This window comes from Salmo trutta, chromosome 1, assembly GCF_901001165.1.
Source record: "Salmo trutta chromosome 1, fSalTru1.1, whole genome shotgun sequence".
NCBI lineage: Eukaryota > Metazoa > Chordata > Actinopteri > Salmoniformes > Salmonidae > Salmo > Salmo trutta.
The window spans coordinates 12,683,182-12,708,361 of record NC_042957.1 but is presented as its reverse complement, the minus strand read 5'-3'; the positions used below and the strand labels follow the sequence as shown (position 1 = coordinate 12,708,361).

The following is a 25,180-nucleotide window of genomic DNA, read 5'->3' as shown; positions in this document are numbered from 1 at the left end:
CATGTGAGAGCAATAAATTATACATTTAATTAAAATTGTTGCACCTACAAACTTAGTCAATCCGACGTTTCTTAAATCCAATAGTCACTTTATGGATGCTGTAGTCTCGTTTTAATCCGATGTCTCAAATTTGAGCTAGGTAGGTGCAGAAAATACTCTTAAAACTCAATTGCTAACAACCATGTTAAATAATCTGGTATGTGGTTCTCTGTAACAGCCAGACGGCTCATGACGAGAGGCGGGGAGTGTATTGGGTACCTCCAATCAAGTTGATTTGCGAATTTTCATCTAGATTGGTGTCATATTGGTTTAGATATGATGGTGGGGAGATTTTAATTTAATATTGAGCTTCAATCAATGCCTATATTGTGGGGGATATCACTCCCACAATAATACAGAAGGATGGGTGACTGAAGCAACAGTAAGGCCTGGAGTGAAAGTAATGCAATCAAACACTCACCTTTGGCTTGAATTTTTCACTTTATTACACAACAGGCTTCACCTCCATCGTCTTGATGTGGTCTTGCCGTTTCTACAGCAGGTGCAGCAGACACTTATTGGATCTTGTTAGCATAATGACTGCCCTTGGAAGAAGCAGTTGACGGACGAGTCTCACAACATTTAATCTAGAGCCCAGCGTTTCTCAATCACTGTCCTCCCTCTGAGTCCTCTGCTTTAACTAAGGCTTATGTCACTGAATATAGACCAACCTGCATCTTATCAGGATTAGATCACTGAATATAGACCAACCTGTATCTTATCAGGATTAGATCACTGAATATAGACCAACCTGTATCTTATCAGGATTAGATCACTGAATGTAGACCAACATGTATCTTATCAGGATTAGATCACTGAATATAGACCTACCTGTATCTTATCAGGATTAGATCACTGAATATAGACCAACCTGTATCTTATCAGGATTAGATCACTGAATATAGACTAACTGTCACGCCCTGACCAGGTGAACTCTTCTATTTTGGTCAGGGTGTGGCATTTCTATAGTTTATTTTCTATGTTTTGGTATAGCCTTGCTTTGGGGCGTATTTCTATGTTGGGTTATGTCGATTCCCAATCAGAGACAGCTGTCGCTAGTTGCCTCTGATTGGGGAATCATATTTAAGTTCCTTTTCCCCCCACGATGTTTGTGGGTTGTTGTCTCTTTTTGTTTGAGCAGTAGCGATACGTTTATTCTCTGTTTTGACCGTGTTATTTCAGTCTGAAATAAATAACATGTGTTCGCTCCCAGCTGCGCCTTGGTCCACTTCTTCCTTCCTGCACGACGATCGTTACAGAACAACCCACCAAACCAGGACCAAGCAGCAGAGGAACGAAGAGGAAGGATGGACATGGGCCGAGTTAAGGAGGAGCATTTCCAGGGCGATGGAAGAGTTTAGGGAGACCGAGAGGCATCCCCAAGAATTTTTTAGGGGGGGGCACAAGGGCTGTTTGACGGGGCAGGAGCTGCCCGCCAGTCAACAGTCGTCGGAGCTGCCCGCCAGTCAACAGTCGTCGGAGCTGCCCGCCAGTCAACAGTCGTCGGAGCTGCCCGCCAGTCAACAGTCGTCGGAGCTGCCCGCCAGTCAACAGTCGTCGGAGCTGCCCACCAGTCAACAGTCGTCGGAGCTGCCCGCCAGTCAACAGTCGTCGGAGCTGCCCGTCAGTCAACAGTCGCCAGAGTGGTCAGACTGCGCTGAACTGCCGGAGTGGCCAGACTGCGCTGAACTGCCGGAGTGGCCAGACTGCGCTGAACTGCCGGAGGGGCCAGACTGCGCTGAACTGCCGGAGGGGCCAGACTGCGCTGAACTGCCGGAGTGGCCAGACTGCGCTGAACTGCCGGAGTGGCCAGACTGCGCTGAACTGCCGGAGTGGCCAGACTGCGCTGAACTGCCGGAGTGGCCAGACTGCCCTAAACTGCCGGAGTGGCCAGACAGCCCAGACTGTCCCGAGCTGCCAGGCGTCCCCAGTCCAGTCCGGCCCGTCCCTGCTCCCCGCACCAGGTTAGTGGTGCGTGTCCACAGTCCTGTCCGGCCCATCCCTGCTCCCCGCACCAGGTTAGTGGTGCGTGTCCCCAGTCCTGTCCGGCCCATTCCTGCTCCCCGCACCAGGTCAGTGGTGCGTGTCCCCAGTCCAGTCCGGCCCGTCCCTGCTCCCCGCACCAAGCCAGTGGTGCGTGTCCCCAGTCCAGTCCGGCCCGTCCCTGCTCCCCGCACCAGGTCAGTGGTGCGTGTCCCCAGTCCTGTCCGGCCCATCCCGGCTCCCCGCACCAAGCCGGTGGTGCGTGTCCCCAGTCCAGTCCGGCCCGTCCCTGCTCCCCGCACCAGGTTGGTGGTGCGTGTCCCCAGGCCAGTCCGGCCCGTCCCTGCTCCCCGCAACAGGTTGGTGGTGCGTGTCCCCGGTCCTGTCCGGCCCGTCCCTGTCCCCCGCACCAGGCCCACGGCGCGTGTCCACAGTCCGGCACGGCCTGTGTCCGGTCCACCGGTGACCAGTCCTGTTCCGGTCGGCGGCTCCGCTCCGGAGCCTGAGCATGCCGCTCCACCGTGGTCCAGTCCGGGCCAGAGGGGTAGGGCTAGGGTGGAGGCAGGGGGAGAAACACGCCCGGGGCCAGAGCCTCCACCGAGGGTGACGCGCCCACCCGGGTCCCCCCCCTAATAGACTTTAGGTTGGTGCGCCGGGAGTACGCACCGTTGGAGGGGGGGTACTGTCACGCCCTGACCAGGTGAACTCTTCTATTTTGGTCAGGGTGTGGCATTTATATAGTTTATTTTCTATGTTTTGGTATAGCCTTGCTTTGGGGCGTATTTCTATGTTGGGTTATGTCGATTCCCAATCAGAGACAGCTGTCGCTAGTTGCCTCTGATTGGGGAATCATATTTAAGTTCCTTTTCCCCCCACGATGTTTGTGGGTTGTTGTCTCTTTTTGTTTGAGCAGTAGCGATACGTTTATTCTCTGTTTTGACCGTGTTATTTCAGTCTGAAATAAATAACATGTGTTCGCTCCCAGCTGCGCCTTGGTCCACTTCTTCCTTCCTGCACGACGATCGTTACACTAACATGTACATATCAGGATTAGATCACTGAATATAGACTAACCTGTATTTTATCAGGATTAGATCACTGAATATAGACTAACCTGTACATATCAGGATTAGGTCACTGACTATACACTGAGTATACCAAATATTAGGAACACCTTCCTTTTACCTGGATTCAGTCTATGTCATGGAAAGAGCATGTGTTCTTAATGTTTTGTACACTCGGTGTAGAGTAGACTAACCTGCATGTAGATACCTCTGGTCCTAAAGGTCTTTATGTATGCGTTAGACATCACATTTGCTGACATTGCAAGATTACAATTAGGGATGTATTGGTTAAAAAAATAAACGTTGGTATACGCTATTCACAAAATAAAAAGCCACGTACAGTAAACACCGATTGCGCGTGAATAGCGCTACCCTCAACTCGACCCCTGATCATCTTACAATACTATCTCAGAAGATTGTTAGTGTCCAACAAAGAGCTATAATGAATAATAATATCTATATAAACTTCTATTGAAGTGTACTTTACACAAATCCAATATGTCAAGACGTTAGACACTTCTGCAATTCAGCGTTATTGAGGTAGAAATCTAACTATTAAAAGATGAAAGCCGTAGCCTATACCATGGTAGGTAGGTTAACAGTCTGAAACCCCAAACGTGTCAAACTTGGAAATAGCATCATTTGCTGCTGTGTGTTATGTCAGGTCAGTGTATTTTACTTTAGATCTCTCTCTCTCTCTCTCTCTCTCTCTCTCTCTCTCTCTCTCTCTCTCTCTCTCTCTCTCTCTCTGCGTGTGTGCGTGAAAAAGATCCATGGTGTTTGAAAAACAGCAGGAGTTGCCCACAAGATAGAGAAGGTTATCCAAGGAAGCTTCCATCCCTATTATCTACAGTCTCTTCCTCAATGACATTGATTCCCTCAATTGATCGCTCTAAATAGACAATAGCTCCCCCAGAGAACTCCCAATGGGGAATCACAGATAAAGTATATTGGCCTCACACATAGGAGCTGGAATTGTTCCTCTGAGAATAGAAAAGGACAGGTTCAATCAAGGAGGTTTTACTGACTGGGCTGACTGATGCATCCATTATTATGTTTTGCTCAGGAGGTTCTTTCTAAGAATCAATGAGATCAATGGCTGCTATTGTTTGTAATATATTTGGATGTGTGATACGATAAATTGGGAAATTATTATATTACCTCTGTCATATGTTACATTGAATTATTCCACATACAACATAAAAGCTACTGTAAGCTTTGGGCAAGGTTCAACATCTTTGTTCAGCAGTATCAGTGAGCGCACGTGCACACACACACACACACACACACACACACACACACACCAGAGCCATGGCTCTGAACACCACTCACCTGCAGATAGTGACAGGCCCGTAGTGAGGGCTTGAGGTCTGTGTGCATCATGGGTTTCTCCAGGTTAAGGGAGGACTTCCTGTAAGCTTCCTTGGCCTGGCTGACAGTCAGCGTAGACCAGGAACTTCTCTTCATAAACTTTCCCTCCGGAGCCGTGGCCATGCTCTCGCACGCCGAGCACTTGACGTCGTTGTTGCTCTTCGAGGTCTTGAGGGACATGTCCCCAAAGTGACTGTGGTGCATGGAGTCCGGGTAGCAGTGGGCAGCATGGGCGTAGTCACCGTGGTGACGGCTCATGACGCTGGGTGTGCGGTAGGTGCTGTCGCTGTCCAGGTTGTCGTCAGCGCTCCAGAAGCCGCCCGTGCCCCCCGAGCGGTGCGCCTTGCGCTCTTTGCTCTTGCTCCGCTTGCTGCCGTGCTTAGAGCCTCCGTGGTGGCCGTGTTGGGAGCCGCCGTGGTGTCCCCCTCCTCCTCCTTCACCTTTGGTGCCGTTCATCTTGGACGATCCCTCCAGGGAATGGGACTTGGTGAAAAGCTTCTGGACGGAGTGGACCAGGTGGCGGATGCGTCCGGGGCTCTCGCTGCGCTGCTCCGTGGTGGTGGTGGATGCCCTCTGGTACTGCAGGGTATGGAAGCCATCGTGATGCAGCGGCAGCTGCTTCTCAAACTGGTCCAGCAGGTTGGCCGGGATGCGGTTGCTCTTGCCGCTGCCCTGGTACTGCAAGACGGAAGCGGCAGTGGCAGCAGCAGCAGCATGGGAGGTGGCGGAGGCAGTGATGGCGGCGCAGTCGTCCCGCGTGGCTGAGTCATAGTACTGGGTGCTGTAGTGCATTCTGGGGAAGGTGCTGCTGGAAACGTGATCGATGGGGCCAACACCGACTGACGAGGGCGCCATCATGACGGGGGACATCATCATGCAGTCTGAGTGGATGGAGCTGCGTGGTGAGTAGCGGTGGTGGTAGTCCATGGGGCAGCTCTCAGTGGGGCTGAGCAGGTAGGAGGTGTGGCGTGAGTCGGAGGCTCCACCATGGTGGCCCATGCCATGGATGTCTTGGGGGTAGTCGAACTGGTCCAACCCGTGGGGCGACAGGATCTGGTGCTGGGAGCGACCGCCCGATAAGCCCTTCATGTTCCTAGCTGGGGGGACGGGGTGGCGTCTGCCTTCATCGAAGTGTCGAGACGGGGACCAAGGGGAATACTGCTGGTCTGTCAGAAATACACAGAGAGAGAGAGTAATAAGAATAATGCTCAGACTTGTGTAAATGCATTCAGTCATGCATTCAGTCTTATGCAGGTGTAGTAAATGATAGCTCCAAATCTCAATTGTTTCTTCAGCTGCTTTCAAAAACGGCAGCAAGAGAGCTGGGGAAGTGTATCTTTACAATCTCATGAAATCCAATAAAGATTTTGATGATTTACTTTGAAGATATAGTACATACAGATGTAGGATCTTAATTTGACCAGTTTCTAAGCAGCAGGAAATGTGAATTATTATGTGGATTATAATTAATGTTGGGGTTGATACATTTAATGAGGTTGATACATTTTTGGTTAGGGCAAATCAAGTATGACATTTAAGTGGAAATTACAAACTTAGAAACCTTTTTAAACCTCTAATACACTACCAATTGGACTTCCTGCTGTGCAGGGAAATTCTCTGCAACAACAGAGTGATCAAATATTGAAAATATTCACTTTATTGAAGCTGTATAGGAGTCTGCTGTGCCCCTCCCTCCTGTGCCAGGTCTACTTGAAACAGATAAGAGGCTGTTCTGTGTCTGCCTCCATTGCAGTGCCAGTGTTTAATTTCAGCTGCACTTCTCCATTTTGAACTGTTTTGTTCCGGAACCTATTTGGTCAGATATGGTACCTCTCCTGGCATGAAAAATAATATTTGCAATGTAAAAATTCTAATAAAAGCGATCAAAGTTAATTCGAGTTGCCTTTCAGTTAACTCTCCTGCCCCCACAAAAGAACGTAATGTAAAAATGTAGATTTTCAGCCCGGGCCTAATATTCTAAAAGTTGATTTGGGTTGGGCTGGCCCAGGTTTATGGTTTGAGTCAGTGAAACTAGAAAGCATTTTTAGGATGATAATTTCCCACACCTAGGCCTAGGCTATTGATAGATTCGAGACAAGGTCGTTTTTATTGATCTCAGATTCTCCGTTTTCGGAGAAAGTAGCCTGCCATTTTGATAATTTGTGCAGTATTAAAAAAGATTCTGCCAAAGTCTCCAGTCATGTAAAATGAAGTAGAATTGCATAAAATGTGTTTATAAAGGCCAACATTTTCCCGGACCATAGGCTACTAGAAATGTTCCCCATGTGTGCAACTTCTATAAGTGCCTGTCACACGGTTGCTAGGAGTGGTGGTAGGAGTCAGGCGCAGAGAGCAGAGGTACAGAACTTTGTGTTTATTTAAACAAAAGCCAACACGATAAACGCCAACACAAACGGCGTGGGTAAATAGCCAAGTGCCCAAAACAGGTGCACAGCCTGCAATTAATAAGTAGTAAATAAACGCCAGCACATCCAACGATAAATTACAACCTGACGCTAAAATAATCCCGCACAACACTGGGCGGGCTAACCAGGCTTAAATAACCAAAATCAATAAACAAAATGAGGGACAGGTGCAAACAATAAGACATACCAAACGAAAAGGAAAAAAGGATCAGCGGCGGCTAGTAGGTCGGTGACGACGACCGCCGAGCGCCGCCCGAGCAGGCAGGGGAGCCACCTTCGATGGGATTCGTGACAGTACCCCCCTCCTGACGCGCGGCTCCCGCAGCGCGCCGCCACCGACCTCGAGGGCGACCCGGAGGACGAGGGGCAGGGCGATCCCCATGAAGGCGGTGGAACTCCCTCAGTAGTGGGGGGTCCAAAATGTCCCTCCTGGGTACCCAGCACCTCTCCTCCGCGCCGTACCCCTCCCAGTCGACGAGGTACTGTAGGCCCCCCCCCCGAAGTCTGGAGTCCAGAATGGCGCGTATCCTATACGCCTGGGACCCCCAAACGTCCAGCGGGGGGGAGGAACCTCCGGCACCTCACCTTCCTGCATGGGACCAGCCACCACCGGCCTGAGGAGAGACACATGAAACGAGGGGTTAATACGGTAGTAAGATGGAAGTTGTAATCGGTAACACACCTCGTTTATCCTCCTCAGGACTTTAAACGGCCCTACACACTGCGGGCCCAGCTTCCGGCAGGGCAAGCGGAGGGGCAGGTTTCTAGCCGAGAGCCAGACTCGATCCCCTGGTGCAAACACAGGGGTCTCACTGCGGTGCTGGTCAGCGCTCTTCTTTTGCCGTCCACTCGCCTTTGTGAGTGCTTCCTTGACGGCTCTCCAGGTGTCCTTCGAGCGCTGCACCCAATCCTCCACCGCAGGAGCCTCGGTCTAGCTCTGGTGCCATGGAGCCAGGACCGGCTGGTAGCCCAACACGCACTGGAACGGTGACATGTTGGTAGGTGAGTGCCGTAGAGAATTTTGGGCTATTTCTGCCCATGGCACGTATCTCGCCCATTCTCTGGGCCGGTCCTGGCAATACGTCCTTAGAAACCTACCCACCTCTTGGTTCACCCTCTCCACCTGCCCATTACTCTCGGGGTGGAAACCCGAGGTCAGGCTGACCGAGACCCCCAAACGTTCCATGAACGCCCTCCAAACTCTGGACGTGAACTGGGGACCCCGATCAGAAACGATGTCCTCGGGCACCCCGTAGTGCCGGAAGACATGGGTAAACAGTGCCTCCGCAGTCTGCAGAGCCGTAGGGAGACCGGGCAACGGGATGAGACGACAGGACATCGAGAACCGATCCACAACGACCAGGATAGTGGTGTTCCCCTGGGATACGGGAAGATCAGTGAGGAAGTCCACTGACAAGTGTGACCACGGCCGCTGTGGAACGGGGAGGGGGTGTAATTTCCCTCTAGGCAGGTGTCGAGGAGCCTTGCTCTGAGCGCACACCGAGCAGGAGGAAACATAGAACCGCACGTCCTTACCCAAGGTGGGCCACCAGTACTTCCCCCTCAGGTTCCGCACTGTCCTCTCAATCCCAGGGTGACCCGAAGAGGGGAGATTATGGGCCCATCGAATCAATCGATCACGGAGACCAAGCGGTACGTACTGAACACCTGCCGGACACTGCGATGGTGCAGGTTCCGACCGTAACGCCCGCTCGATCTCTGCGTCCAGCTCCCATACCACCGGAGCTACCAAACACGACGCCGGAAGAATGGGAGCCGGATCGATGGCCCTCTCCTCGGTGTCATATAGGCGGGACAGTGCGTCGGCCTTCGTGTTCTGTGAACCTGGCCGATAAGAGATCGTGAACCGGAAACGGGTAAAGAACATGGCCCACCTGGCCTGACGCGGATTCAGTCTCCTAGCTGCCCGGATGTACTCGAGATTACGGTGGTCAGTCCAGATGAGGAAAGGGTGCCTAGCCCCCTCAAGCCAATGTCTCCACACCTTCAGGGCCTTGACCACAGCTAACAACTCCCTGTCCCCCACGTCATAGTTCTGCTCCGCCGGCCCCAGCTTCCTAGAAAAGAAAGCGCACGGGCGGAGTTTGGGTGGCGTGCCCGAGCGCTGTGATAGCACGGCCCCCACCCCAGTCTCGGACACGTCCACCTCCACTATGAATGCCAAAGAGGGATCCGGATGAGCCAGCACTGGAGCAACGGTAAACAGCTCCTTCAGGCGACTGAACGCTCTGTTCGCCTCTGTCGACCAGCGCAAGCGCGCCGGACCCCCCTTCAGCAGTGAGGTAATGGGAGCCGCAACTTGACCAAAGCCCCGGATAAACTTCCGGTAGTAATTGGCAAACCCTAAAAACCGCTGCACCTCCTTTACCGTGGTCGGAGTCGGCCAATTACGCACGGCTTTAACGCGGTCATCCTCCATCACCACCCCCGAGGTGGAAATGCGATACCCCAGGAAGGAAACGGCTCGTTTGAAAAACTCACATTTCTCAGCCTTGACGTACAGGTCATTCTCCAGCAGTCGTCCAAGCACCTTGCGCACCAGGGAGACATGCGCAGCGCGGGTGGCGGAATAAATCAGGATGTCGTCAATATACACCACCACCCCCTGCCCGTGCAGGTCCCTGAGAATCTCGTCAACAAAGGATTGAAAGACGGCTGGAGCATTCTTTAACCCGTACGGCATGACGAGGTACTCATAGTGGCCCGATGTGGTACTGAATGCGGTTTTCCACTCGTCTCCTCCCCGGATACGCACCAGATTGTAAGCGCTCCTGAGGTCCAGTTTCGTGAAAAAACGCGCGCGTGAAATGATTCCACCGCCGTAGCGATGAGAGGTAGTGGGTAACTGAACCCTACTGTGATGGAATTTAGACCTCTATAATCAATGCACGGGCGCAAACCTCCATCCTTTTTCTTCACGAAAAAGAAACTCGAGGAGACGGGTGACATGGAGGGCCGTATATACCCCTGTCTCAGAGATTCCGTGACATATGTCTCCATAGCCAACGTCTCCTCTTGTGACAATGGGTACACATGACTCCTGGGAAGTGCAGCGTTTACCTGGAGATTTATCACGCAATCCCCTCATCGATGAGGTGGTAATCGGGTCGCCCTCTTCTTACAGAAGGCGATAGCCAAATCGGCATATTCTGAGGGAATGCGCACTGTGGAAACCTGGTCTGGACTCTCCACCGTCGTCGCACCGATGGAAACTCCCTTACACCTGCCTGAGCACTCCTCTGACCACCCTCTGAGAACCCCCTGTCTCCACGAAATATTGGGATTGTGATTGGCCAGCCAGGGAATCCCCAGCACCACTGGAAACGCAGGAGAATCAATGAGGAAGAGACAAATCCGTTCCCCATGATCCCCCTGCGTTACCATGTCCAGTGGCACCGTGGCCTCCCTGACCAGTCCTGACCCTAATGGTCGGCTATCTAAGGAGTGCACGGGGAAAGGTTGGTCCAACGATACCAGGGGAATCCCTAGCCTTAATGCGATCCCACGATCCATAAAGTTTCCAGCTGCGCCTGAATCGACTAGCGCCTTATGCTGGAAAGAGGGAGAAAACAAGGGGAAAGTTACTAAAACGAACATGTGACCAACAGGGGGCTCTGGGTGAGGTTGGTGCTTACTCACCTGAGATGGACGAGGAGTGCTCCGCCTGCCTTCCCGATTCCCAGAGGAGCTCCCCCAGCACCGGTCGGTAGTGTGTCCTCTCCGACCACACTGGGGACAATGGGAGCCTCCTCCTCCGGTTCCCCTGGACGCGGCCCCCCCTAGCTCCATAGGTATGGGAGCTGGAGGACCTGGAGGTGGAACCAACAGGGCCCCGTCTGGACGCTCGCGCGCAGCCAGCAGATTGTCAAGACGAATGGACATGTCGATCAGTTCATCAAGTGACAGGGTAGTGTCCCGACAGGCTAGCTCACGGCGGACGTCCTCCCGGAGGCTACACCTATAGTGGTCCATCAGGGCCCTGTCGTTCCACCCCGCTCCAGCAGCCAAGGTCCGGAACTCCAGAGCAAAGTCCTGTGCGCTCCTCGTCTCCTGACGCAGGTGGAACAGCCGTTCACCCACCGCCCGGCCTTCAGCTGGGTGGTCGAACACGGCCCGGAAACGGCGGGTGAACTCGGGGTAATGATCCCTTGCCGAGTCTGGGCCATACCACACTGCGTTGGCCCACTCCAGGGCACATCCCGTTAAGCAGGAGACGAGGACGCTTACGGTCTCCTCTCCCGAGGGAGTTGGATGAACGGTAGCCAGGTACAAATCCAACTGTAGCAGGAACCCCTGTCACCCAGCCGCCGCTCCATCGTACTCCCTGGGGAGAGCCAGGCGTAGGGCTCCAGGTCCGGACGTCGGTGGAGGGGTAGATGGTGGAGGGGGATGCGGTGCTGGGGATGCGGTAGGGAGGCCACTCCTCTCCCATCGGTCCATCCTTTCCATCATCTGCTCCATCGCTGAGCCGATTCGGTGGAGGATGGTGGTATGGTGAAGGACCCGTTCCTCCATCGATGGGAGAGGAGGGGAGGCTGCTCCTGCTGACTCCATAGTGTGGTGCGGGATTCTGTCACACGGTTGCTAGGAGTGGTGGTAGGAGTCAGGCGCAGAGAGCAGAGGTACAGAACTTCGTGTTTATTTAAACAAAAGCCAACACGATAAACGCCAACTCAAACGGCGTGGGTAAATAGCCAAGTGCCCAAAACAGGTGCACAGCCTGCAATTAATAAGTAGTAAATAAACGCCAGCACATCCAACGATAAATTACAACCTGACGCTAAAATAATCCCGCACAACACTGGGCGGGCTAACCAGGCTTAAATAACCAAAATCAATAAACAAAATGAGGGACAGGTGCAAACAATAAGACATACCAAACGAAAAGGAAAAAAGGATCAGCGGCGGCTAGTAGGTCGGTGACGACGACCGCCGAGCGCCGCCCGAGCAGGCAGGGGAGCCACCTTCGATGGGATTCGTGACAGTGCCTCTACTCTACTGCTCTATGCCACCACGCAAATGCGATGATATGCATGCAATGCTTCACTATGAAGGTTATTATTATTATGTTTTATGTGTTCCGCTACAGCAGAACTCCTCAGGTCACCACACTCTCGCGCTCACTTTTTGTTCCGTCTCTTTCCGATGTAAAAATTAAGCTCTGCCACCAGCACAGCACCGTAACAACCGGTTGAGCCCAGCTGTTTAGACTCTGCCAACAGCGTAGCACCGTAAAATCCGGTTTAGCCCGGCTGAGAAGCTGTGCTGTCTCTGCCACCAGTGCAGCGTCGTAAAAACCGTTTGAACCTGGCTGAGAGGATGTTCTGTCTCTGCCACCAGTGCAGCGCATTGCCATAATGACAGTTTGAGCCAAGCTGACAGGTTGTTCTGTCTCTGCCACCAGTGCAAGGCTGTAAAGACCGGTTGTGCCCGGCTGAGAGGCTGTTCTGTCTCTGCCACCAGCGCAGCGCCGTAAAGACTGGTTTTGCCTAGCTGTTTTGTCTGTGCCACCAGTGCAGCACAGAGCTGTAAAGACCGGTTGAGCCCGGCTGAGAGGTTGTTCTGACTCGGCCACCAGTGCAGCACCATAAAGACCGGTTGAGCCCGGCTGAGAGGTTGTTCTGACTCGGCCACCAGTGCAGCACCATAAAGACCGGTTGAGCCCGGATGAGAAACTCAGGCTAATCATTTTCTGGGCTTTAGGGATCTGAAGAGGCCCACAGGAAAGTTCCCTCTCTTATTTATCTCCTCTCTCTCCTCTCTTCCATAAGCCTCCTCAAGAGTCCTCCATAAACAAAACCATAGCACTCAACATCTGTTCCTGTTCCACTTCCATCACCTTTGGGACTATACCTAAAAGCTTAGGACTAATGGTATCTTCCATCACCTCTGAAACTATACCTAGAAGCTTGGGACTAATGGTATCTTCCATCACCTCTGGAACTTTACAGACAACATCCGCACCGAGCTAAAGGATAGAGCTGCCACTTTCAAGGAGCGGGACACTAATCCGGACGCTTATAAGAAATCCTGCTATGCCTTCAGATGAACCATCAAACAGGCAAAGCGTCAATACAGGACTATGATTGAATCCTACTACACCGGCTCTGATGCTTGTTAGATGTGGTATGGCTTGCAAACTATTATGGACTACAAAGGGAAACCCAGTCAAGAGCCGCCTAGTGACGCGAGCCTACCAGACGAGCTAAATTCCTTTTATGCTCGCTTCAAGGCAAGCAACACTGAATCATGCATAGGAGCACCAAATGTTCTGGACAACTGTGTGATCACGCTCTCTGTAGCCGATGTGAGCATGACCTTTAAACAGGTCAACATTCACAAGACTGCAGGGCTAGACGGATTACCAGGACGTGTACTCAGGCAAGTGTCTTCACTGATATTTTCAACCTCTCCCAGACTGAGTCTGTAATACCTACATGTTTCAAGCAGATCAGCATAGTCCCTGTGCCCAATAAAGTGAAGGCAAACTGCCTAAATGACTACCCCCCGTAGCACTCATGTCGGTAGCCAAGAAGCACTTTGAAAGGCTGGTCATGGCTCACATCAACCCCATCATCTCAGCGTTTATCACCATAGTGTCCACGAAGCTTATCACTAAGCTAAGGACCCTGGGACTAAACACCTCCCTCCGCAACTGGATCCTGGACTTCCTGACGGGCCGCCCCAAGTGGTTAGGGAAGGCAACAACACATCTGCCACACTGATCCTCAACACGGCGGCCCCTCAAGGGTGCGTGCTTAGTCCCCCCCCCGTACTCCCTGTTCACCCATGACTGCGTGGCCAAGCACGGCTCCAACACCATCATTAAGTTTGCTGACAACACAACAGTGATAGGCCTGATCACCAACAACGATGAGACAGCCTATAGGGAGGAGGTCAGAGACCTGGCAGTGTGATGCCAGAACAACAACCTATCGCTCAACGTGAGCAAGACAAAAGGAGCTGGTCGTGGACTACAGGAAAATTAGGGCTGAACACACCCCAATTCACATCGACAGGGCTGTAGTGGAGAGGGTCGAGAGTTTCAAGTTCCTTGGTGTCCACATCACCAACAAACTATCATGGTCCAAACTCACCAAGACAGTCGTGAAGAGGGCACGACAACACCTTTTCCCCCTCAGGAGACTGAAAAGATTTGGCATGGGTCCCCAGATCCTCAAAAATGTCTACAGCTGCACTATCGAGAGCATCCTGACCGCCTGGTATGGCAACTGCTCGGCATCCGACCGAAAGGTGCTACAGACGATAGCTCGTACGGCCCAGTACATCACTGGGGCCAAGCTTCCTGCCATCCAGGACCTTTATACTAGGTGGTGTCAGAGGAAGGTCCAAAAAATTGTCAAAGACTCCAGTCACCCAAGTCATAGACTGTTCTCTCTGCTACCGCACGGCAAGCAAAGCACAAAGTCTAGGTCCAGAAGGCTCCTTAACAGCTTCTACCCCCATTCCATAAGACTGCTGAACAATTAATCAAATGGCCACCTGAACTATTTACATTGACCTCCGCCTTTGTTTTTACACTGCTGCTACTCGCTGTTAATTATTGTTATTTTATTTTGTTACCTTTAATTTTATGTTTGGAACAAATTTGAAATTTGACATTGGAGAAACATCTGACGTGAGACTGTGAGAGCTGGTAGTCAGGAAACCCCATCATGAATAAATCCACAATCATCATACATAATTTGTAGGTACTCTGTTCCACACCGTATCAAAAGAGCCTGAAATAAAATGCACAGTTGTCATGGCAACCACTGCTGAAAACGAAGAAAAAAAACATTATAGGATTTTCAAGGCTCTTCAGGAGGACCCAGTCTTAAAAAAAAGTGTGTAATGTGAAACATGTACTTATACACAATTGGCAGGGTTGGTGTTGTCTTTCACATGCTGTTGTGGAGTAAGGCATGTTGCTGGTCTCTCACATGGAAGGGAAGACCTCTTCAACCTTCACAAACACGCACACACACACACACACACACACACACACACACACACACACACACACACACACACCATATCAGCCATGACCTGTTGAATTCAACAGGTCCTCTGACAGACCATCGAGGAATCATGTCTGACCCTAAGCTTCCTGGATTGATCCCACCTGTTGCAGTCTCTGACCCTAACCTTCCTGGTTCGATCACACCTGGTCCAGTATCTGACACTAAGCTTCTTGGGTTGATCCCACCTGGTCCAGTCTCTGATAATAACCTTTCTGGTATGATCCCACCTGATCCAGTCTCTGACCCTGCCCTACCTGAGACCTGCATTCCTGTGACTTCTCCACATGTGACTAACCAACTGAGGTTGGTTAGTCACACACCCAACCTGCGACCTGCTGGACCCTGGTTCTGTCTCTCCCCTTTCTGTCCTGTCCTGCCTAGGTCCCCTGCCAATGCAAAACAACAACAACCCCACAGCTATCAATGAAGAGAACGACTAGCTAAGAGGAAGGAAACAGGCTAGTGAAACTCAACAGACAGGCTCAGTAGAGTAGAGGAAGGGAAAAGCCTAGTGAAACTCAACAGACTGGCTCAGTAGAGTAGAGGAAGGGAAAAGCCTAGTGAAACTCAAGAGACTGGCTAAGTAGAGGAAAGGAATAGCCTAGTGAAACTCAACAGACTGGCTAAGTAGAGGAAGGGAATAGGCTAGTGAAACTCAACAGACTGGCTCAGTAGAGGAAGGGAATAGCCTAGTGAAACTCAACAGACTGGCTAAGTAGAGGAAGGGAATAGGCTAGTGAAACTCAACAGACTGGCTCAGTAGAGGAAGGGAATAGCCTAGTGAAACTCAACAGACTGGCTAAGTAGAGGAAGGGAATAGCCTAGTGAAACTCAACAGACTGGCTAAGTAGAGGAAGGGAATAGCCTAGTGAAACTCAACAGACAGGCTCAGTAGAGGAAGGGAATAGTCTAGTAAAACTCAATAGACTGGCTCAGTAGAGTAGAGGAAGGGAATAGTCTTGTGAAACTCAACAGACTGGCTCAGTAGAGGAAGGGAATAGTCTAGTGAAACTCAACAGACTGGCTCAGTAGAGGAAGGGAATAGTCTAGTGAAACTCAACAGACTGGCTCAGTAGAGTAGAGGAAGGGAATAGTCTAGTGAAACTCAACAGACTAGCTCAGTAGAGGAAGGGAATAGCCTAGTGAAACTCAACAGACTGGCTGGGTAGAGGAAGGGAATAGCCTAGTGAAACTCAACAGACTGGCTCAGTAGAGGAAGGGAATAGTCTAGTGAAACTCAACAGACTGGCTCAGTAGAGTAGAGGAAGGGAATAGCCTAGTGAAACTCAACAGACTGGCTCAGTAGAGTAGAGGAAGATAATAGTCTAGTGAAACTCAACAGACTGTCTCAGTAGAGGAAGGGAATAGCCTAGTGAAACTCAACAGACTGGCTCAGTAGAGGAAGGGAATAGTCTAGTGAAACTCAAAAGACTGGCTCAGTAGAGTAGAGGAAGGGAATAGCCTAGTGAAACTCAACAGACTGGCTCAGTAGAGGAAGGGAATAGCCTAGTGAAACTCAACAGACTGGCTCAGTAGAGTAGAGGAAGGGAATAGCCTAGTGAAACTCAACAGACTGGCTCAGTAGAGGAAGGGAATAGTCTAGTGAAACTCAACAGACTGGCTCAGTAGAGGAAGGGAATAGCCTAGTGAAACTCAACAGACTGGCTCAGTAGAGGAAGGGAATAGCCTAGTGAAACTCAACAGACTGGCTCAGTAGAGTAGAGGAAGGGAAGGGAATAGACTAGTGAAACTCAACAGACTGGCTCAGTAGAGTAGAGGAAGGGAATAGCCTAGTGAACCTCAACAGACTGGCTCAGTAGAGGAAGGGAATAGTCGAGTGAAACTCAACAGACTGGCTCAGTAGAGGAAGGGAATAGCCTAGTGAAACTCAACAGACTGGCTCAGTAGAGGAAGGGAATAGGCTAGTGAAACTCAACAGACTGGCTCAGTAGAGGAAGGGAATAGTCTAGTGAAACTCAAGAGACTGGCTCAGTAGAGGAAGGGAATAGCCTAGTGAAACTCAACAGACTAGCTCAGTAGAGGAAGGGAATAGCCTAGTGAAACTCAACAGACTGGCTCAGTAGAGTAGAGGAAGGGAATACACTAGTGAAACTCAACAGACTGGCTCAGTAGAGGATGGGAATAGCCTAGTGAAACTCAACAGACTGGCTTTGTAGAGGAAGGGAATACCCTAGTGAAACTCAACAGACTGGCTGAGTAGATTGGAGGAAGGGAATATTCTAGTGAAATTCAACAGACTGGCTCAGTAGAGTAGAGGAAGGGAATAGTCTAGTGAAACTCAACAGACTGGCTCAGTAGAGGAAGGGAATAGCCTAGTGAAACTCAACAGACTGGCTCAGTAGAGTAGAGGAAGGGAATAGTCTAGTGAAACTCAACAGACTGGCTCAGTAGAGGAAGGGAATAGTCTAGTGAAACTCAACAGACTGGCTCAGTAGAGGAAGGGAATAGCCTAGTGAAACTCAACAGACAGGCTCAGTAGAGGAATGGAATAGCCTAGTGAAACTCAACAGACTGGCTCAGTAGAGTAGAGGAAGGGAATAGTCTAGTGAAACTCAACAGACTTGCTCAGTAGAGTAGAGGAAGGGAATAGTCTAGTGAAACTCAACAGACTGGCTCAGTAGAGGAAGGGAATAGTCTAGTGAAACTTAACAGACTGGCTTTGTAGAGGAAGGGAATAGCCCAGTGAAACTCAACAGACTGGCTCAGTAGAGGAAGGGAATAGTCTAGTGAAACTCAACAGACTGGCTCAGTAGAGTAGAGGAAGGGAATAGCCTAGTGAAACTCAACAGACTGGCTCAGTAGAGGAATTGAATAGCCTAGTGAAACTCAACAGACTGGCTCAGTAGAGGATGGGAATAGCCTAGTGAAACTCAACAGACTGGCTTTGTAGAGGAAGGGAATAGCCTAGTGAAACTCAACAGACTGGCTCAGTAGAGGAAGGGAATAGTCTAGTGAAACTCAACAGACTGGCTCAGTAGAGTAGAGGAAGGGAATAGCCTAGTGAAACTCAACAGACTGGCTCAGTAGAGGAATTGAATAGCCTAGTGAAACTCATCAGACTGGCTCAGTAGAGGAATTGAATAGTGTAGTGAAACTCAACAGACTGGCTCAGTAGAGGATGGGAATAGCCTATTGAAACTCAACAGACTGGCTTTGTATAGGAAGGGAATAACCTAGTGAAACTCAACAGACTGGCTCAGTAGAGGAATTGAATAGCCTAGTGAAACTCAACAGACTGGCTCAGTAGAGGATGGGAATAGCCTAGTGAAACTCAACAGACTGGCTTTGTAGAGGAAGGGAATAGCCTAGTGAAACTCAACAGACTGGCTCAGTAGAGTAGAGGAAGGGAATAGCCTAGTGAAACTCAACAGACTGGCTCAGTAGAGGATGGGAATAGCCTAGTGAAGCTCAACAGACTGGCTTTGTAGAGGAAGGGCATAGCCTAGTGAAACTCAACAGACTGGCTCAGTAGAGGAAGGGAATAGCCTAGTGAAACTCAACAGACTGGCTCAGTAGAGGAAGGGAATAGCCTAGTGAAACTCAACAGACAGGCTCAGTAGAGGAATGGAATAGCCTAGTGAAACTCAACAGACTGGCTCAGTAGAGTAGAGGAAGGGAATCGTCTAGTGAAACGCAACAGACTGGCTGAGTAGATTAGAGGAAGGGAATAGTCTAGTGAAATTCAACAGACTGGCTCAGTAGAGTAGAGGAAGGGAATAGTCTAGTGAAACTTAACAGACTGGCTTTGTAGAGGAAGGGAATAGCCCAGTGAAACTCAACAGACTGGCTCAGTAGAGGAAGGGAATAGTCTAGTGAAACTCAACAGACTGGCTCAGTAGAGTAGAGGAAGGGAATAGCCTAGTGAAACTCAACAGACTGGCTCAGTAGAGGAATTGAATAGCCTAGTGAAACTCAACAGACTGGCTCAGTAGAGGATGGGAATAGCCTTGTGAAACTCAACAGACTGGCTTTGTAGAGGAAGGGAATCGCCTAGTGAAACTCAACAGACTGGCTCAGTAGAGGAAGGGAATAGTCTAGTGAAACTCAACAGAATGTCTCAGTAGAGTAGAGGAAGGGAATAGCCTAGTGAAACTCAACAGACTGGCTCAGTAGAGGAATTGAATAGCCTAGTTAAACTCATCAGACTGGCTCAGTAGAGGAATTGAATAGTCTAGTGAAACTCAACAGACTGGCTCAGTAGAGGATGGGAATAGCCTAGTGAAACTCAACAGACTGGCTTTGTATAGGAAGGGAATAACCTAGTGAAACTCAACAGACTGGCTCAGTAGAGGAAGGGAATAGCCTAGTGAAACTCAACAGACTGGCTCAGTAGAGGATGGGAATAGCCTAGTGAAACTCAACAGACTGGCTTTGTGGAGGAAGGGAATAGCCTAGTGAAACTCAACAGACTGGCTTTGTAGAGGAAGGGAATAGCCCAGTGAAACTCAACAGACTGGCTCAGTAGAGGAAGGGAATAGTCTAGTGAAACTCAACAGACTGGCTCAGTAGAGTAGAGGAAGGGAATAGCCTAGTGAAACTCAACAGACTGGCTCAGTAGAGGATGGGAATAGCCTAGCGAAGCTCAACAGACTGGCTTTGTAGAGGAAGGGCATAGCCTAGTGAAACTCAACAGACTGGCTCAGTAGAGTAGAGGAAGGGAATAGCCTAGTGAAACTCAACAGACTGGCTCAGTAGAGGATGGGAATAGGCTAGTGAAACTCAACAGACTGGCTCAGTAGAGGAAGGGAATAGTCTAGTGAAACTCAACAGACTGGCTCAGTAGAGGAAGGGAATAGCCTAGTGAAACTCAACAGACTGGCTCAGTAGAGGAAGGGAATAGCCTAGAGAAACTCAACAGACTGGCTCAGTAGAGTAGAGGAAGGGAATAGCCTAGTGAAACTCAACAGACTGGCTCAGTAGAGTAGAGGAAGGGAATAGTCTAGTGAAACTCAACAAACTGGCTCAGTAGAGTAGAGGAAGGGAATAGACTAGTGAAACTCAACAGACTGGCTCAGTAGAGGATGGGAATAGCCTAGTGAAACTCAACAGACTGGCTTTGTAGAGGAAGGGAATAGCCTAGTGAAACTCAACAGACTGGCTGAGTAGATTGGAGGAAGGGAATATTCTAGTGAAATTCAACAGACTGGCTCAGTAGAGTCGAGGAAGGGAATAGCCTAGTGAAACTCAACAGACTGGCTCAGTAGAGGAATTGAATAGCCTAGTGAAACTCAAAAGACTGGCTCAGTAGAGTAGAGGAAGGGAATAGCCTAGTGAACCTCAACAGACTGGCTCAGTAGAGGAAGGGAATAGCCTAGTGAAACTCAACAGACTGGCTCAGTAGAGTAGAGGAAGGGAATAGCCTAGTGAAACTCAACAGACTGGCTCAGTAGAGTAGAGGAAGATAATAGTCTAGTGAAACTCAACAGACTGTCTCAGTAGAGGAAGGGAATAGCCTAGTGAAACTCAACAGACTGGCTCAGTAGAGGAAGGGAATAGTCTAGTGAAACTCAAAAGACTGGCTCAGTAGAGTAGAGGAAGGGAATAGCCTAGTGAACCTCAACAGACTGGCTCAGTAGAGGAAGGGAATAGCCTAGTGAAACTCAACAGACTGGCTCAGTAGAGTAGAGGAAGGGAATAGCCTAGTGAAACTCAACAGACTGGCTCAGTAGAGGAAGGGAATAGTCTAGTGAAACTCAACAGACTGGCTCAGTAGAGGAAGGGAATAGCCTAGTGAAACTCAACAGACTGGCTCAGTAGAGGAAGGGAATAGCCTAGTGAAACTCAACAGACTGGCTCAGTAGAGTAGAGGAAGGGAAGGGAATAGACTAGTGAAACTCAACAGACTGGCTCAGTAGAGTAGAGGAAGGGAATAGCCTAGTGAACCTCAACAGACTGGCTCAGTAGAGGAAGGGAATAGTCTAGTGAAACTCAACAGACTGGCTCAGTAGAGGAAGGGAATAGCCTAGTGAAACTCAACAGACTGGCTCAGTAGAGGAAGGGAATAGGCTAGTGAAACTCAACAGACTGGCTCAGTAGAGGAAGGGAATAGTCTAGTGAAACTCAAGAGACTGGCTCAGTAGAGGAAGGGAATAGCCTAGTGAAACTCAACAGACTAGCTCAGTAGAGGAAGGGAATAGCCTAGTGAAACTCAACAGACTGGCTCAGTAGAGTAGAGGAAGGGAATAGACTAGTGAAACTCAACAGACTGGCTCAGTAGAGGATGGGAATAGCCTAGTGAAACTCAACAGACTGGCTTTGTAGAGGAAGGGAATAGCCTAGTGAAACTCAACAGACTGGCTGAGTAGATTGGAGGAAGGGAATATTCTAGTGAAATTCAACAGACTGGCTCAGTAGAGTAGAGGAAGGGAATAGTCTAGTGAAACTCAACAGACTGGCTCAGTAGAGGAAGGGAATAGCCTAGTGAAACTCAACAGACTGGCTCAGTAGAGTAGAGGAAGGGAATAGTCTAGTGAAACTCAACAGACTGGCTCAGTAGAGGAAGGGAATAGTCTAGTGAAACTCAACAGACTGGCTCAGTAGAGGAAGGGAATAGCCTAGTGAAACTCAACAGACAGGCTCAGTAGAGGAATGGAATAGCCTAGTGAAACTCAACAGACTGGCTCAGTAGAGTAGAGGAAGGGAATAGTCTAGTGAAACTCAACAGACTTGCTCAGTAGAGTAGAGGAAGGGAATAGTCTAGTGAAACTCAACAGACTGGCTCAGTAGAGGAAGGGAATAGTCTAGTGAAACTTAACAGACTGGCTTTGTAGAGGAAGGGAATAGCCCAGTGAAACTCAACAGACTGGCTCAGTAGAGGAAGGGAATAGTCTAGTGAAACTCAACAGACTGGCTCAGTAGAGTAGAGGAAGGGAATAGCCTAGTGAAACTCAACAGACTGGCTCAGTAGAGGAATTGAATAGCCTAGTGAAACTCAACAGACTGGCTCAGTAGAGGATGGGAATAGCCTAGTGAAACTCAACAGACTGGCTTTGTAGAGGAAGGGAATAGCCTAGTGAAACTCAACAGACTGGCTCAGTAGAGGAAGGGAATAGTCTAGTGAAACTCAACAGACTGGCTCAGTAGAGTAGAGGAAGGGAATAGCCTAGTGAAACTCAACAGACTGGCTCAGTAGAGGAATTGAATAGCCTAGTGAAACTCATCAGACTGGCTCAGTAGAGGAATTGAATAGTGTAGTGAAACTCAACAGACTGGCTCAGTAGAGGATGGGAATAGCCTATTGAAACTCAACAGACTGGCTTTGTATAGGAAGGGAATAACCTAGTGAAACTCAACAGACTGGCTCAGTAGAGGAATTGAATAGCCTAGTGAAACTCAACAGACTGGCTCAGTAGAGGATGGGAATAGCCTAGTGAAACTCAACAGACTGGCTTTGTAGAGGAAGGGAATAGCCTAGTGAAACTCAACAGACTGGCTCAGTAGAGTAGAGGAAGGGAATAGCCTAGTGAAACTCAACAGACTGGCTCAGTAGAGGATGGGAATAGCCTAGTGAAGCTCAACAGACTGGCTTTGTAGAGGAAGGGCATAGCCTAGTGAAACTCAACAGACTGGCTCAGTAGAGGAAGGGAATAGGCTAGTGAAACTCAACAGACTGGCTCAGTAGAGGAAGGGAATAGCCTAGTGAAACTCAACAGACAGGCTCAGTAGAGGAATGGAATAGCCTAGTGAAACTCAACAGACTGGCTCAGTAGAGGAAGGGAATAGCCTAGTGAAACTCAACAGACTGGCTCAGTAGAGTAGAGGAAGGGAAGGGAATAGACTAGTGAAACTCAACAGACTGGCTCAGTAGAGTAGAGGAAGGGAATAGCCTAGTGAACCTCAACAGACTGGCTCAGTAGAGGAAGGGAATAGTCGAGTGAAACTCAACAGACTGGCTCAGTAGAGGAAGGGAATAGCCTAGTGAAACTCAACAGACTGGCTCAGTAGAGGAAGGGAATAGGCTAGTGAAACTCAACAGACTGGCTCAGTAGAGGATGGGAATAGCCTAGTGAAACTCAACAGACTGGCTTTGTGGAGGAAGGGAATAGCCTAGTGAAACTCAACAGACTGGCTCAGTAGAGTAGAGGAAGGGAATAGCCTAGTGAAACTCAACAGACTGGCTCAGTAGAGGATGGGAATAGCCTAGTGAAGCTCAACAGACTGGCTTTGTAGAGGAAGGGCATAGCCTAGTGAAACTCAACAGACTGGCTCAGTAGAGGAAGGGAATAGGCTAGTGAAACTCAACAGACTGGCTCAGTAGAGGAAGGGAATAGCCTAGTGAAACTCAACAGACAGGCTCAGTAGAGGAATGGAATAGCCTAGTGAAACTCAACAGACTGGCTCAGTAGAGTAGAGGAAGGGAATCGTCTAGTGAAACGCAACAGACTGGCTGAGTAGATTAGAGGAAGGGAATAGTCTAGTGAAATTCAACAGACTGGCTCAGTAGAGTAGAGGAAGGGAATAGTCTAGTGAAACTTAACAGACTGGCTTTGTAGAGGAAGGGAATAGCCCAGTGAAACTCAACAGACTGGCTCAGTAGAGGAAGGGAATAGTCTAGTGAAACTCAACAGACTGGCTCAGTAGAGTAGAGGAAGGGAATAGCCTAGTGAAACTCAACAGACTGGCTCAGTAGAGGAATTGAATAGCCTAGTGAAACTCAACAGACTGGCTCAGTAGAGGATGGGAATAGCCTTGTGAAACTCAACAGACTGGCTTTGTAGAGGAAGGGAATCGCCTAGTGAAACTCAACAGACTGGCTCAGTAGAGGAAGGGAATAGTCTAGTGAAACTCAACAGAATGTCTCAGTAGAGTAGAGGAAGGGAATAGCCTAGTGAAACTCAACAGACTGGCTCAGTAGAGGAATTGAATAGCCTAGTTAAACTCATCAGACTGGCTCAGTAGAGGAATTGAATAGTCTAGTGAAACTCAACAGACTGGCTCAGTAGAGGATGGGAATAGCCTAGTGAAACTCAACAGACTGGCTTTGTATAGGAAGGGAATAACCTAGTGAAACTCAACAGACTGGCTCAGTAGAGGAAGGGAATAGCCTAGTGAAACTCAACAGACTGGCTCAGTAGAGGATGGGAATAGCCTAGTGAAACTCAACAGACTGGCTTTGTGGAGGAAGGGAATAGCCTAGTGAAACTCAACAGACTGGCTTTGTAGAGGAAGGGAATAGCCCAGTGAAACTCAACAGACTGGCTCAGTAGAGGAAGGGAATAGTCTAGTGAAACTCAACAGACTGGCTCAGTAGAGGAAGGGAATAGCCTAGTGAAACTCAACAGACTGGCTCAGTAGAGGAAGGGAATAGCCTAGTGAAACTCAACAGACTGGCTCAGTAGAGTAGAGGAAGGGAAGGGAATAGACTAGTGAAACTCAACAGACTGGCTCAGTAGAGTAGAGGAAGGGAATAGCCTAGTGAACCTCAACAGACTGGCTCAGTAGAGGAAGGGAATAGTCGAGTGAAACTCAACAGACTGGCTCAGTAGAGGAAGGGAATAGCCTAGTGAAACTCAACAGACTGGCTCAGTAGAGGAAGGGAATAGGCTAGTGAAACTCAACAGACTGGCTCAGTAGAGGAAGGGAATAGTCTAGTGAAACTCAAGAGACTGGCTCAGTAGAGGAAGGGAATAGCCTAGTGAAACTCAACAGACTAGCTCAGTAGAGGAAGGGAATAGCCTAGTGAAACTCAACAGACTGGCTCAGTAGAGTAGAGGAAGGGAATACACTAGTGAAACTCAACAGACTGGCTCAGTAGAGGATGGGAATAGCCTAGTGAAACTCAACAGACTGGCTTTGTAGAGGAAGGGAATAGCCTAGTGAAACTCAACAGACTGGCTGAGTAGATTGGAGGAAGGGAATATTCTAGTGAAATTCAACAGACTGGCTCAGTAGAGTAGAGGAAGGGAATAGTCTAGTGAAACTCAACAGACTGGCTCAGTAGAGGAAGGGAATAGCCTAGTGAAACTCAACAGACTGGCTCAGTAGAGTAGAGGAAGGGAATAGTCTAGTGAAACTCAACAGACTGGCTCAGTAGAGGAAGGGAATAGTCTAGTGAAACTCAACAGACTGGCTCAGTAGAGGAAGGGAATAGCCTAGTGAAACTCAACAGACAGGCTCAGTAGAGGAATGGAATAGCCTAGTGAAACTCAACAGACTGGCTCAGTAGAGTAGAGGAAGGGATAGTCTAGTGAAACTCAACAGACTTGCTCAGTAGTAGAGGAGGAATAGTCTA

At 49.5% G+C, this 25,180-nt stretch overlaps 1 protein-coding gene across 1 annotated transcript in view; it reads right to left on the bottom strand.

Annotated features, from left to right (window-relative positions):
- LOC115175637 (disks large-associated protein 2) overlaps window positions 1–25,180 on the bottom strand; it is a gene marked incomplete at its 5' end in the record, with an annotated part of 191,923 nt that overhangs the window by 55,902 nt on the left and 110,841 nt on the right. Inside the window, one exon of the mRNA XM_029738938.1 lies at window positions 4,419–5,623. Within this exon, the coding sequence (XP_029594798.1) occupies window positions 4,419–5,623 (1,205 nt within the window). The remainder of the gene's footprint in view (window positions 1–4,418; window positions 5,624–25,180) is intronic.